The following is a 15,132-nucleotide window of genomic DNA, read 5'->3' as shown; positions in this document are numbered from 1 at the left end:
GTTATGTTACCAATTGAGGATGTGTTAAAATATGGGTTGTGCATTAATAATGTTTTGACTTTAAGTCAAGTTTAATTGAAGGCTATTATGCCAAATTTTGTGAAATATCTCTATGTGCCTTAGACTCTAAATTGCTCACATGTGTATTACACACCTTGATTTTAATTGTATTTGTTGTTGATGATGATAATGATATTTGAAATTGATAAGGTGAGCATAAAATACTGAATATGGCCAACGTGCCAAGAATGATCTTATAATTATGGCCATTAGTGCCAATGAAATAAAAAGATATGAAAGTAATATGAAATGCGATGATTGATATAAAAAGGTTGATGTCTCAAATAAGACAGCCTAGCCGGTCGGGTCGTGATCGGACACCATGCCGCACACATGGTGGTGATTGTGCTGGAAATTATAATAGAAATTGTGATTGTGGTTGATGTCCCTAATGGATAGCCTAGCCGATCGGGTCATGATCAGACTCTGTGTTAAAGATGGTGGTATTGATATTGAGATAAATTATGGTTGAGGTATCTAATGAGATGGCCTAGCCGATTGAGTCGTTGTCGGACTCCGTGCTAAGAGTACGGTGGTAGTGGTTTTGTGAATAATGGTATTGTGAATAATGGTATTGTGGACAACGGTATATCGATACTAAAAACCTCCCAATGTGAGATATAGAAATTAATTTGAACACTGTCTTGATCCTAAATTGAGGTTTGATGTTAATTAAGGCTTTCATTGATGTTATAATAATCTTGTTTGTATTATTTGTCATTCTATTGAGAGGTTGTTTAGTTATACATACTAGTGCTATTCGACGGTACTAATGTCCCTTTTGCCAGGGGCGCTGCATCTTTAAATGGACGCAGGTGGTTCCACAACAGGAGATATTGATCAGTGATAGCAGTACACATTCTTCCCAGCTGACTTGGTGAGCCCCACTTCATTCCGGGGCCATGTATCTTTTGTACTTTGTGTATTCGATTTGAGGTATAGCCGGGGCCTTATTGCCGGCATTATCATTGTACTCTTCTTTATCTATAGAGGCTTCGTAGACATAGTATGGGTTGTGTATTGGTGCTGGGAAAGACAAACTACGTTATGTTGTGGTTGTATTACTTGTTCTAGTTAAGACGATTAAAAACGATGGAACTATTGGTAATGAATTGGTATTGTGAACATGAACACCTTTTTGTCTAATTAATGAAAATATGTATTATCTTCATTCATGGATGAGTTTGGGTAGAAGGAAATCTAAAAGGCTTGCTCGGTCGGGTTCACTCGGTTGAGCGCCAGTCGCGCTCCTCGATTTTGGGGCGTGACAATATATATATATATATATATATATATATATATATATATATATATATATAATGGGTTGTTGATTTCTATTCATTTATCATGCTTCATTTGTGGTTGGAGGACGCAAACATTAACTAGTGCCATTTTACTTTATCTTTCACTTAAAAATGTGGGTTAGGGTTTGGTAGAAATGAATAGCAAGAACTCGAGGTTTTAAACCTTGTTTAATAGAACCACTTCGGATTAAGTGGGTTCTACTTGAAATATATTGGTTGCTCTTAATTTTAACTCTTTTATATTTGGGAAAATCTTAAAGAGGAAATACTACCTAACTATTGGGAAATATTTGGGAAAATCTTAAAGAGTACAAATACGGCCATAATCAAGTGAGACACTATTCAAGTAACCTTTTCATGCCTATTCCATGTGGGATTCAACCCCAACCTAGTTGGGTTATGTTTGACATCGATCGCTTTACACCATTTATATATGTGTAATTTGAGTGTATCAAATTTCGGCGCCGTTGCCGGGGAATACAGTTTTTAAAATTACTAAGTAGTGTGTGCTTTATTTTACTTCTTTTTCAATTCCATCACATTTGCTTGTTTTGTTCAGTGTAAATAGGGCAGCATGGGCAAGCCGAAGAATGTGTTTACGGTTATGGATGAATATATTACCTTCAAAGTGGACCATAATCTATACCTAATGATAAATGTGGATGGGTTCTTCCGAAATTCCACTGACGATGATCCAACATAACATCTCAAAACTTTTGTGGCTGTGTGTGCGATGCATAAGCAGAATCATGTTTTAGATGATGCCTTAAGGTTGAGGGTGTTCAAATACTCTTTAGTCGGAGAAGCAAGGCAATGGATTCATTGTCTACCTCCTAACTCCATCCACACTTGGGTCAAACTTGTGCATGTCTTCCTAGGGAAATAGTTCCAACAAAGCCAGAAGTCCAAACTTCGGGACACAATTTTCTTCTTCAAGCAATTACCAGGGGAATGACTACTTGAAGCATGGGTGGGATTCAAGCAATATTTTGTGAGATCACCGAATCATGGGTTTCTGAAAAATATTTTGTTGGAGAAGTTTTACACGGGTTTAGATCCTATGAACCAGTCCGTAGCCAACAATGCAACTAATGGATCATTCATGGAAAAAACAATTGCAAGAGTCACTCAAATACTCGACAAGGTGGCCGAACACACCCAAGCTTGGCATTTGGGCGACACGCCGGGTGGAGTCTCATATGGTACCCCTTATTTGACCAACATTGTCAAGGAAAATCAAGAAAGAGATCAATTGATTGCCGGACTTGATAGCAATGTAAATGTTTTGACAAAAATATTTACGGAAAGCCAAACAAAAAAGTGAATGGTGTGGAAGAAGTACAACCAATGTCAAATGTCAACTATCAACATCAAGAAGGACGACATCAAGATTATACTCCAATGCAATATGAAGAAGCAAACTATGTTAACAATTCACAAGGAGGATATCAAAGACAAAAATACCAAAGGTCGGGATAACAACATCCATAGAGACCTAACCCACAAGGGAAAGGTAACCAATAATGGCGAAATTACCAAGGTAGTTCAAATCAAGGAAATTGGAGCAACAACAACAACAATTTTGCAATCAGAGTTTAAACCCCTATTTTCCACCAAAGGTCCAATGCTCTAACTCTCAACATTGGAGGGAGAGTTCTTCAAGCGACCAAAGTAATGCCAAATTAGAGAACATGCTTGAAAGAGTATTGCAAAATCAAGAGAGGTCCGCCACTTTAATGAAATGAGCTTGTGGGTTATCACACCGCATCTATTTAAAAGTTGTATATGCAAATGAGAGATCTTTCAAGAGAACAAACCCCAAAACTAAAAGGCACACTCCCAAGTGATACAATTCCGAACCCAAAGGGTAGTGGGGGTGTCCATACCTCTCATTGCATGGCCATTACAACTCGAAGTGGGAAACTACTTCAAAGTGAGAGTGAACATGTGATCGAAGTGGAAGATGTTGAACAAGAGGATGAGGCACAAGTTAAAGTGCCTAATGTTGTTGAAGTTGAGAGAATTTCAAAGAAGGTAAAGGCTCAAGATTTGATCCATGAAAAGGTTGAAGAAAAAGTAATAGAGGCACCAAAACCTCTAGCACCGATTCCTAGATCCCCCCTCCATTTCCTCAAAGACTAGCCAAAAGAGTTGATGATAGCAAGTTCGAGAAGTTCTATGATATCTTAAAGCAATTATCGATGAACATTCCATTTGTGGAAGCTTTTCAAGAGATACTCGGTTTTTCTAAATACTTGAAGGATTTTATCAAAAAAATAAGACTATTAAGAATTAAACGGTGAGTGTCACCCACCGGATTAGCTCCATCATTTCAACAACTACAGTCCAAAAGAAAGAGAATCCGAGGGCTTTCACCATTACATGAACTATTGGATTGCGTGACTTTGCAAGAGCTCTTTGTGACAATGAGGCTAGCATAAACTTAATGCATCTTGCTAAATACAAGAAAGTGGGATTGGGACTGCCTAGGCCTATGAGTATGAGATTGCAAATGGCCGACCATTCGGTGAAGTGACCGGTGGGGATAGTGGATGATGTGCTTGTGAAAGTGGGGAAGTTTATCCTCCCCGCTGACTTTGTTATTCTTGATTGTGCTATTTATAAATAAATCCCTATCATCTTAGGGAGACCATTCCTTACAATCGAAAGAGAACTCATGGACTCAGAAAGAAATGAGATTAAATTTCTGGTTAATGACGAAGAAGTTACCTTTCAAGCAAGTAAGGGCATGAAATTGCCAAATTCATTGAGAGTATCTTGGTACTTGATGTTGTTGATGTGTTATAAGATGCTATTGAGGTGAAGATGGCAGAGGAATTCCTTGGTGAGTCATTGACGGTGATCTTGATGAACTTTTATGGTGAGGACATAGAAGGTTATGTGGGAATGATGAACACATTGAAAGGGTTCGGGTCATACACTTACGAACCAAAGAAGATTTCTCTTGACTTGGAAAATAGAGTTACTCCTCCCACTAAGCCTTCAATCGTTGAGCCTCCACAACTTGAGCTCAAGCCACTATCACCACACTTAAGGTATAAACTTTTTGGCTCTAATGACACTCTACCCATAATTGTTTCTTCTTTGTTTGATGATGTGTAGGTTGAGAAATTATTTGACACCTTGAGGGAGCATAGACGATTCCTGCCGGTATTTGTGAGCACAAAATCTAACTTGAAGAATATAGAAAACCTAGTGTGGAACATCAAAAAAGGTTGAATCCCTCCATGCAAGAAGTGGTAAATAAAGAAATTATAAAATGGTTGGATGCCGGGGTTGTTTACACCATTGCGGATAGTCCTTGGGTGAGTCCAGTGCAATATGTGTCAAAGAAAGGAGGCATGTCCGTGATTCAAAATGACAAAAATAAACTCATTCCAACAAGGATGGTGACCGGGTGGAGAGTTTGCATGGACTACCAAAAGCTCAGTAGTGCCACTTGCAAAGACCATTTCCCTATGCCTTTTATTGATCAAATGCTTGATCGGCTAGCGGTAAGGTCATTTTATTGCTTCTTGGATGGTTATTCCCGCTACAACCAAATCAACATAGCCTTGGAGGACCAAGAGAAGATGATATTCACTTGTCCTTATGGGACCTTTGCTTTTAGCCGGATGCCATTTGGGCTATGCAATGCCTCGTCCACCTTTCAACGGTGCATGATATCGATTTTCTCAGACATGGTGGAGGATTTATTTGAGGTGTTCACGGATGAATTCTCTGTGGTTGGTGACTCATTTGAAAATTTTCTTGACAATCTTAGACAAGTATTCAAAATATACGAAGAAACCAATGTTGTGCTGAATTGGAAAAAATGTCACTTCATGGTGGAGGAAGGTATTGTTCTTGGCCACAAAATCTCCAAGCAAGGCATTGAGGTTGATCGGGCAAAAATTGAAGTTATTTCCAAGTTTCCTCCTCCCACTTTGGTTAAGGGTGTTCGAAGCTTTTTAGGGTATGCGGGTTTCTATCAGCGATTTATCAAAGACTTCTCAAAGATTGCGAGTCATATGTGTAAGCTTCTTGAAAAGGAGGCTAAATTTGTGTTCGATGAGAAGTGCCTCAAAGATTTTGAAGACTTGAAAGTAAAGCTCACCACAACATCTATTATTGTCACACCTGATTGGTCTCTTCCATTTGGGCTTATGTGTGATGCCGGTGGTGTAGATATTGGGCCAATGCTTGGTTAAAGGCACAAGATTCTACACGCTGTCTACTATGCAAGCAAGACACTCAATGGCGCGCAAATGAATTACATAGTGACTGAGCAGGAATTGCTTTCCCTATGACTTTGAAAATTTTGGGCCTATTTGTTGGGATCCAAGGTGATAGTCTTTATTGATCACGCAACTCTCCGCTACCTTATGGCGAAGAAAGATGCCAAATCAAGGTTTATTAGGTGGGTCCTGTTGTTGCAAGAATTTGACTTTGAAGTCAAAGATTAGAAAGGAATGAAAAATAAAGTCGTGGACCACCTATCTAGGCTTGAAGAGGTAGGGAGACCAAAGGGAGATATTGAAATCAATGATGCCTTACAAGATGATTAAAATTTTGCAATGTCTAGCACTTCAATTCCTTGGTATGCTGATATTGCTAACTTCTTAGTTAGTGGCCTTATTCCCGACGATTTGGAAGCTTATAAAAAACAAGGTTCTTATGGGATTGTAGGCAATACTATTGGGAGGAACCCTTTTTTGTTACGGATATGCTACGACAACATCATTAGGCATTGTATTCCGGAAGATAAGGTGACGCCGATTCTCAAAGCGTGCCATGACTCGTCAATTGGGGGTCACCACAGTGGAAACCGTATGGCAGCAAAGGTTCTTGAATGTGGCTACTATTGGCCATCAAAATACCAAGACACAAATTTAATGGTCAAGGCATGTGATCAATGTCAAAGACAAGGGTCAATTTCTAGAAGGCATGAGATGCCTATTAATTTTGTGATGGAAGTAGAGATCTTTGATGTGTGGGGGACCGATTTCACGGGTCCCTTTGTGAGATCATATGGCATGAAGTATATCTTGGTAGCATTGGAATATATCTCAAATAAGTCGAACAGTTTCCGTGCCAAACAATGAGGCAAGGAGTATAACTGCCTTCTTGACGAAGAACATATTTACTCGATTTGGAACCCCACGGGCCATCCTTAGTGATAGTGTATCTCACTTTTACAACAAAACCTTTGCGGGGTTACTCGAGAAATATGGAGTTAAGAACAAGGTGGCCACTCCGTATCATCCTCAATTAAGTGGTCAAGTTGAAGTCTCCAACCGACAAATCAAGAACATTCTAGCAAAAACTGTTAATGCAAACAGAACCGATTGGTGAAGAAAGCTAGATGACGCTCTTTGAGCTTATCAGACAGAATTCAAAACATATATTGGAACCTTGCCTTACCATTTGGTTTTTGGTAAGGCATGTTACTTGCCTATGGAACTAGAACACAAAGCCATATGGGCATTAAAAAAGTTGAATCTTGACTTGGCTGAAGCTGCTAATATAAATATGACACAACTCAATGATATGTATGAGTTCCATTTCATAACCCATGAGAGTGCATTCATTTATAAAGAAAGGATGAAGTCTGCTCATGATAAGAAGATCTTGAAGCTGGAATTTCAATCTGGCGACTTGCTCTTACTCTTCAACTCAAGGTTGAAGTTCTTTCTGGCCGAGCTCAAGTCCAAATGGTCTACCCCATTCAAAGTTGTTAGTGTGTCTCCTTATGGCGCCGTTGAATTAGAGTCCGAAGATGGGACTCGAACCTTCAAAGTAAATGGCCAAAGGGTGAAGCACTACCTTAGGACTATTAGAGAAAGGCAGTTGGTGGAACAATTCTAACTGAAAGATGGTCCGGTACCAACCTCCACGACTGATTTGCAATGAAGAGGTAACATAGTCATTCCGCGACGTTAAATCAAGCGCTTCATGCAAGGAACCCCATGTGTTAGAATGTTTTTAGATTTTTATTTTTGTATGTTTATGTGGTTTTGTTGAACATTTGATGTGTGTGTTTTAGAGTGCAGGGTACTCAAAATGCAGATAAGTATAGATGCATAGGGAAAGTGAAGAAAAATTAGCTGAGCTTCAGATGTTTTTCTGCGGCCACAAATGCGACCGCATAATGGTTTCGCGGGCCGCATATTGGTTGTGGATGTAGTTAGAAGCTCCCAAAAACAAGTCGCTCAAAAATGCGGTGGAAGGTCAACTTTGTGGATCACTTAAAGGTTATGCGACCACAAATGAGATTGCACATTGGACAAGCTCATACTAGGTAAAAATCCATTGCAAAATGCTTCTGCGACCACAAAAGCTATTTCACGATAGCTAAGGCGTTGCATATTTCACAGGTATTAAAACTCCACTCCCTTGCTATTTTACCACTTCCGATTTCCCACACTATGAGTTTGAACAAAAGAAAACCAAAATAAAGAGGGCTTGAACACATAACACATTCCACAGAGAGAGCTTAATCACCAAACCTTCCATTCTCCTCAAACGAATCTGGTAAGACCTTCTTCATATTTTGCTCTTTTGTATTTAATTTGACTCATAAAAGTTTCCCCCTCTTCCATGATCCTCATTCTCTCTACCCTTTTCATTGAATTAACTGAGAATCTCTCGCCGAGATTTCTTCTCAGTGTTGCCACGTAATGGATGGTCATTGGGGGTGACTGCTAAGTCAATATTGTGGGGTTAAGGCAAAGGTTAGTGGTTGTTTTGATTGTTGATAATGCCCATTAGGTATTTGAGTATTGCCGTTGAAATCTCTCAACCGTGGGTTGTTGTGTGTTGATTTCATGAATTTCTGTAGTGCCCATGTCGTATAGGGTAGAACTAAAAGTCTAGGGTTGCATGTGTGTATTGTCTCAGTGAAGACGATGACTTCTGCGGTACTGCACAATTGATTCGCGATCATCAGAATGATCGCATTTCTGAGGAAAATTGTGTGCTTTTGGTGTGTTTACTATGCGGTGGATTTTGCGATCACGAAAATGGTATGCGGACCGCAAATTCGTCACACATGTTAACATGAGCGAGGTAATTTCGAGGTTAAATCTGCCTTGATTTCGCGGTCGCAGATTCATTCTGCGACAATTTAAGCTGTCTGCACAATATGTTGGCCATTTGATTATTCATTCTGCGGTACATTTTACGGTCCGTAGATCTGTTTTGCGAACGGATATGCGGTCCACATAATGTGTTTTCCACTACATTTCCTTATCATATTCCATGAGTGTTTCTACCATATGCTAACTTAACTTTCATTGGCAGGAATGGCACCAAAGAAAACACAACCATCCACAACACCCACCACAAGAGGAAAAAAATGGGTCGGAGTTACATATCCAAAATTAAAGTAGCCCCAACCTAAAAAGCCCTGCACATTGGTCAGATAATTCGAATCCTTCTCCTAGTCTGAAGAGGAAAGGGCACCACTTGACCCAGTGCCACCAGTCGATCCTTGCACTAAAAAGGAAGAATTCTGAGGATAAACTCAGGTTCAGTATCGTTGGATCCTGGAATAAATACAGAGCCACATTGGAAAAAAGGAACATCCTCGAAGAGAAGCAGCTGAGTGTGAACGGACTTAAAGAGAACTACCCGCATATAGTAGAATACATCAAAAAGAGGGAATGGGAGTTCTTTACTGAGCCTTAGGGGGAATACAACGAGGTACTTGTCAGGGAATTCTATGCTGCCTCATTCACTAAGAAACAAGCAAGGCACCGTGCTTACTTGTCATCAATTATAGTCAGAGGGGTTGAGGTATCTTGTGGACCCACAACAATCAATCATTACTATTTTGAGGATTAGGACGGGGGCACGACAGAATTTGATGCAAAGATGGCATGAAAGGAAGATGAGTGCGGTTGGGTGGCTTCCGTCATTAGCACAAGGAACACCGGCCTAGATTGAGCCAAGCCATAAAATTCAACAGAAAGACCTCACCCAAGAAGGCCAATATTGGCTAAGTTTTGTTTGTTCTCGCTTACAGCCAACAAAAAATAAAACTGACATCAACATAGAAAAGGCTATCTTAATTCCTTCAATCATGTCAGGATTCAAGATCGATGTGGACAAGCTCATCTTCATGGAGATTGGTATCCGAGCAAACCAAAAAAACTTCGCTTCCCTTTTCGTGCCTCATCACTGCCTTATGTAAAAATGCAGAGGTTTCACCAATTCCCCGGTATGGCCGTAGGGTAGAGGCCACCCAAGACATGACATTAATAGGTCCTAACCACCCTCCACCACTTCAGAGAGTATGCCCGCAGAACAACCAGTTATCCTCCCACTGGCTTCATCTACTTCAGCAACACCTGCAACCTCCACCTCCACACCTAGGCCAACCACAACATCAATACCCAGTCTGGCCACTACTACACCACCTATTTCACTACCTTCCATTTTCAAGCTTGGTCTACTGACACAGAACACTAATGCCAAAGTGGATAAGCTTGTGAAAGATCTTCCACTTCTCATCAGGCAAGCTTTGGCACCACTCCAAGCATCAGTGAGTGATCTTTAGAAGAAACGTATATATTATGAAGATCGACTCCAGAACTTTGAAGCTCGCCTTGAAAAAGGTTGAGCGAGGTGGATATAGGGACATGCCTCAACTGAAAAAGGATGTTGTCAATCTTAAGTTGGGGATGCACAAGATGCAGACCTTGGAGTTAGACCTCACAAACCTTCTCCCGATAAAGGAGGAGCATGGCACTGGCACCTCCTACACACCGGAACTTGCTTTGGACTTCACAAGCCTTCTCTCAGTAGAGGAGGAACATGATATTGGCACCTCACAGGCTCCGGAATCTGTTGCACACACTGATGACCATTCAGATAAGGAATCAATAGAGTCTCATGAGGAAACAGACGAAGAGCAAGATGTTGAGGAGGTCGATGACTAGATGCCCGACAAAGGTAAATAGGTTGCCTCTACAGAGGACAAAGATGAAGATGAGGTAGATGTGCAGAGGGCCATAGCATATTCCCTTGAAGACATGGCTGCTATGGCTACCACCACTACTACATAGCCATCACCTAGTGAGGCAAGCAACTCACAGATCCAGGACCTAGCTCCGCAGCTTGAGGAGCCAAGTTTGTCACGCCCCAAAACCGAGGAGCGCGACCGGCGCTCAACCGAGTGAACCCGACCGAGCAAGCCTATTACATTTCCTTCTACCCAAACTCATTCATGAATAAAGAGAATATATATGTTTTCGTTAATCAACCAATAAAGTGATCATATTGCAATACCAATTTCTTACCATTAGTTACTTTATTTTAAAGTCTTAATTCCAAACACATTTTTCATAATCTGAAGTGGAAATAGTAATTCAAGCACAACACACGAGTTTGACTTCCCCAGCACTATTATACAACCCACACTATGTTTACGGAGCCTCTATAGATAAAGATAAGTACAATGATAATGCCGGCAATAAGGCCCCGGCTATACTTCAAACACAATACACAAAGAAAAAAGGATACATGACCTCGGGATGAAGTGGGGCTCACCAAGTCAGCTGGGAAGAAGGTGTACTGCTATCACTGATCAATATCTCCTGCTGTGGAACCACCTGCATCCATATAAAGATGCAGCGCCCCCGACAAAAGGGACGTTAGTACCGTCGAATAGTACTAGTATGAAAACTAAACACCAATTTAAGAATTCAGAAATACAAGATGAATATGATGAACCAGTGCAGCAATAGAATAATGTAGATAACCGTTTAAACCAGAGCAAGCTTATTAAGGGCTATCAATAACATTTATAGGATTTAAGATGAGATCCTCTATAACCATCTTCACACAAAGCGGCCCCGCCGCCTCACCCGATGTATGCAGGTGGAGGTGTACGTACAATACCACAACTCTAATCAAGCGGCCCTGCCGCCTCACCCCAATGTATGCGGGTGGATATATAACCACAGTACCAAGAAGCTACACAAAGCGGCTATGCCGCCTCACCCCAATGTATGCGGGTGGAAATGCATCAACGATACCAATACCAACACAAAGCGGCTATGCCGCCTCACCCCAATGTATGCGGGTGGTGGTGCCACAACAATACCAAAACTATACATAAAGCGGTCGTACCGCCTCACCCCAATATAAGCGGGTGGAGGTGCAGTCCCACAATACCATAATCCCTACACAAAGCGGTCATGCCGCCTCACCCCAATATATATGTGGGTGGAGGTGTATCACAAATCACAATCTCTATACCATAATCCCCACACAAAGCGGTCATGCCGCCTCACCCCAATGTATGCGGGTGGAGGTGTATCACAATCACAATCTCTACACAACTTGGCATAATAACTTTCACATAAATCACGACTAGAAATTATAACATGTGGATACATAATCCATAGTTTGGGACACATCCTCAATTTATAATGCAATATGATAAGAGCATTTGAAACACGAATTGAACATATATCTTCATCACAAAACTTATCGGAATACTCCATTTATAATCAACATCTCGGAACATACAAGGATATTGGGAATTCCATTTCTTAAAGAAGAGTTTAGCCAACATACCTCACTTGAGCTTCCTTACACTCTAAATATTCCGGAATTCTTATCAACTTCAATCTATTTTAGAAATATAACAAATTGAACCAAAATTAGGAAGATGATCATGGTTCTAGCTCATTTGAGCATTTTATCAAACACAAGGTGTGCATAAGGTTTTAAGGCCCTTTTATGGAGAATTCCATCATCCCACAACCCAATCTTTACCATGCTTAGTTCAACAATCTTCCTACACCCCTTTGATATCACATGCATGTAAAATAAACAACTCTCATGCCCAACAATTTTCTTGCTAATTACCCATTTCTAGACAAAATTCGAAATTAAGGGTCAGGGTGTGGAATCTTACCTCTAGGATGAAGACCTAGTGAGCTTCACTTCTTAATCTTCCAAAACTTGAGCAAGAATTGAAGAATCAATTATTGAGGAACACCTACTCACACTAGGGCACTCTCTCTCACTCTAAAATATCAGATTGTAGTTCAAAAATAGCCCAAAGAGTGTATTTAACGAAATAGGGTCGGGTTTTAAAAACTCATAAATGGAGCTCTGGAACGGTTCTGCGGTCGTATATGCGACCGCATAATGGATATACGGACCGCATATCGGTCGCATAATTGCTGACAAAAATGATCAAGCATGTGAACATTTTTACTTGTTTGGTGCTTTTGTACTAGATTCAAGCATGTGATAAATTTTTGTGAAATAAATTGTACCCTTCAAATTTTGTGTATTAATAGTCATTTTGTGAAGTCAAGGCTCCTTCTTTGACTTTGTGTTTATTAGAATCCTAATATCATGTGATGAAGCTTTGTATTGCCTTATATTTATTTGTGGGCTGAAAATATGTCGATTTGAGCATTTCATGAGTCATGTGTAGTGAGAATTTGTGAATAATACATGTGCTTAACTCGTACCATCTGGAACTTGCGCGGTTGGTCCCTCAATGCAAATCTTAGGTTGGTGGTTGGTTGTATAAATGATCTTAGGCTTTCTTTATGATTTCCAACCGATTCTTGGCTAAATTTACCTCCCATGTGCCCTTATTACCCTAGTTGTCCCCCGTTGAGCCTTTAACCTTTCCTTTGGATACCACATTACAAAACTTTTACCCCTTTTATAAAATTACTCCTCTTTTGAACCCATCCCTCCTTGAATGTTATGAATAAGGCTTAAAGCCTAAGTTGGGGGTGTTGGTGTAAATTGGGAAACTGTAGAGAGATGTATTGTGTGTAGAGGCTAATCTCTCGAGGTTGTGTCTTGTGAAGCGAGCAGCTAAGTTAAGAGCCAACATACTTAAAACCAAAAGATTCACATCATCCTAAACCACGAAATACTCAATCTTCAAAAGAAAAAATAGAGTGTTGAGCAAATGTGGTAAGACATGCAACTAGAGGGTGGTTATGAACTACAAAGTGGGTCGATATTAGCAATTTGATATCAATAAGGGAAATGTGGGTTATTCAAGAAAGAATATGTATAGCGTTCAAGGAGGGTGTAGTCACTAATCTTCCAAATATTCATCCAACCCGTCCCCAAGCCTACACTAAAAATCGTGAAAACTCCTTTTTGATCAACAACCAAATATTCCCGAGCTAGCAACAAGTTAAAATAAGGGCAAGCCTATGGACTGGTACTTGTGGCATTTGACTTTCTTTCTGAGTGCGAGAGTTTTTGAATGTATCCCTTGTACATAGTTGTCTCTTTTGAGTTGGGGATTTTCTTTGTTGTGAGGACTTGTGAATTGCAAGAGTTACCAGAACCTAGGATTCTTGAAGAAAGATGCAAGTGCATACCTAGCTATTAGTAACACTCTGTCATTGATTGAGGCTCGAAGCTCACAAACTGATTATTTGAACGGCTAAACAATTTTTATCTTTGCTGAAGGATAAATAAAGGAAATCACATGTTTGTTATCTAACAATTAGCACTATCTGTAGTCATTTTGTGAACAGTCGGAAGTAGATTAGTTTCCTAGTATGTGCCATAGAAATGCGACACTTTTGATACTAATTTCATAGACTTTAGCTTACCTTTTAAAGAATTTTAAGTCATTTCTTATGTAGTTTTGCTGTTTTCCAGGAAATTGGACTTGAAGAGCCATGAACATGAAAAAGATGTCAAATTGTTTGAAGAACCTAGATTCATGATAGATGTGTGATCACAGAATAGATGTGCAAACCGCACTTCAATCGCAGATGCAACAAGTCCTGCCCAGTTTCAAGAGTTAGAAATGCGGTTCATTATGCTGTCGCAAATCGATGTGCGGACCACATAATTGTCACACAAATGCAAGGTAATTCTTCATTGATCAGAAGTGACAAATCTGTGATCTATTATGCGAGCCACCGAATCATCATGCGGGCCGCATAACTGATATGCGATGGAATTCTGGAAGTGCTGAAGATGAAATATGAGGAGTTACAACGAATGTGGGGACTGCAGATCACATCCGCGGTCCATTCCACGATCGCAGAACTCTTCTAATGGCTATTTTTGTCGCAAATTTGTCCGCATATTTTGGCCGTCATAATAGAAGAGCTAGAGTTTTTTGTGGGACATCTTGTATAAAAAAGGTCCTACATTGAGAGCATTAAATACTACATTTATTTTGGAGCTTTTTTGGATAAATTCCAATATTTTGTCTTCACTGTAAGCTTTTATGACTTTATTTAATGCTTTGTTCTTGTACTTTATCATGAGTAGCAAAATTTAAATACTAAGGTTCTGGACCCAAGGTGGGTGTAATGTTAATGTATGTTTACCATTGAATATCTCTATATAATGGGTTGTTGATTTCTATTCATTTATCATGCTTCATTTGTGGTTGGAGGTTGCAAACATTAACTAGAACCATTTTACTTTATCTTTCACTTGGAAACGTGAGTTAGGGTTTGGTAGAAATGAATAGCAAGAACTCGAGGCTTTAAACCTTGTTTAATAGAATCGCTTATGAATAAGTGAGTTCTACTCGGCATATATTGGTTGTTCTTAATTGTAACTTTTATATTTGGAAAAATCATAAAGAGGAAACACTACCTTACTATTGGAAAATATTGGGTAGTCATTTGGAAACCATTTGCATATCCAAGGGCTTCCCATTAGAAATATATCGTATTAACACCGATAACATTATATTCCATAAAAGGGGACATAATGTTGGTTTCTTAATCCAATTAATCAATTCTTT

The 15,132-nt window shown here is 39.8% G+C and overlaps 1 protein-coding gene across 1 annotated transcript; it reads left to right on the top strand.

The window, feature by feature from the left end:
• Positions 1-5,065: 5,065 nt before the first annotated feature.
• On the top strand, positions 5,066-5,575 carry LOC142177148 (putative mitochondrial protein AtMg00860). Its single transcript, XM_075245615.1, has one exon. The coding sequence runs from the start codon at positions 5,066-5,068 to the stop codon at positions 5,573-5,575; it is 510 nt and encodes a 169-aa protein (XP_075101716.1).
• The last annotated feature ends 9,557 nt before the right edge of the window (positions 5,576-15,132 follow it).

This window comes from Nicotiana tabacum, chromosome 23, assembly GCF_000715075.1.
Source record: "Nicotiana tabacum cultivar K326 chromosome 23, ASM71507v2, whole genome shotgun sequence".
Taxonomy (NCBI): Eukaryota; Viridiplantae; Streptophyta; class Magnoliopsida; order Solanales; family Solanaceae; genus Nicotiana; species Nicotiana tabacum.
This window is presented reverse-complemented; position numbering and strand designations above follow the sequence as displayed.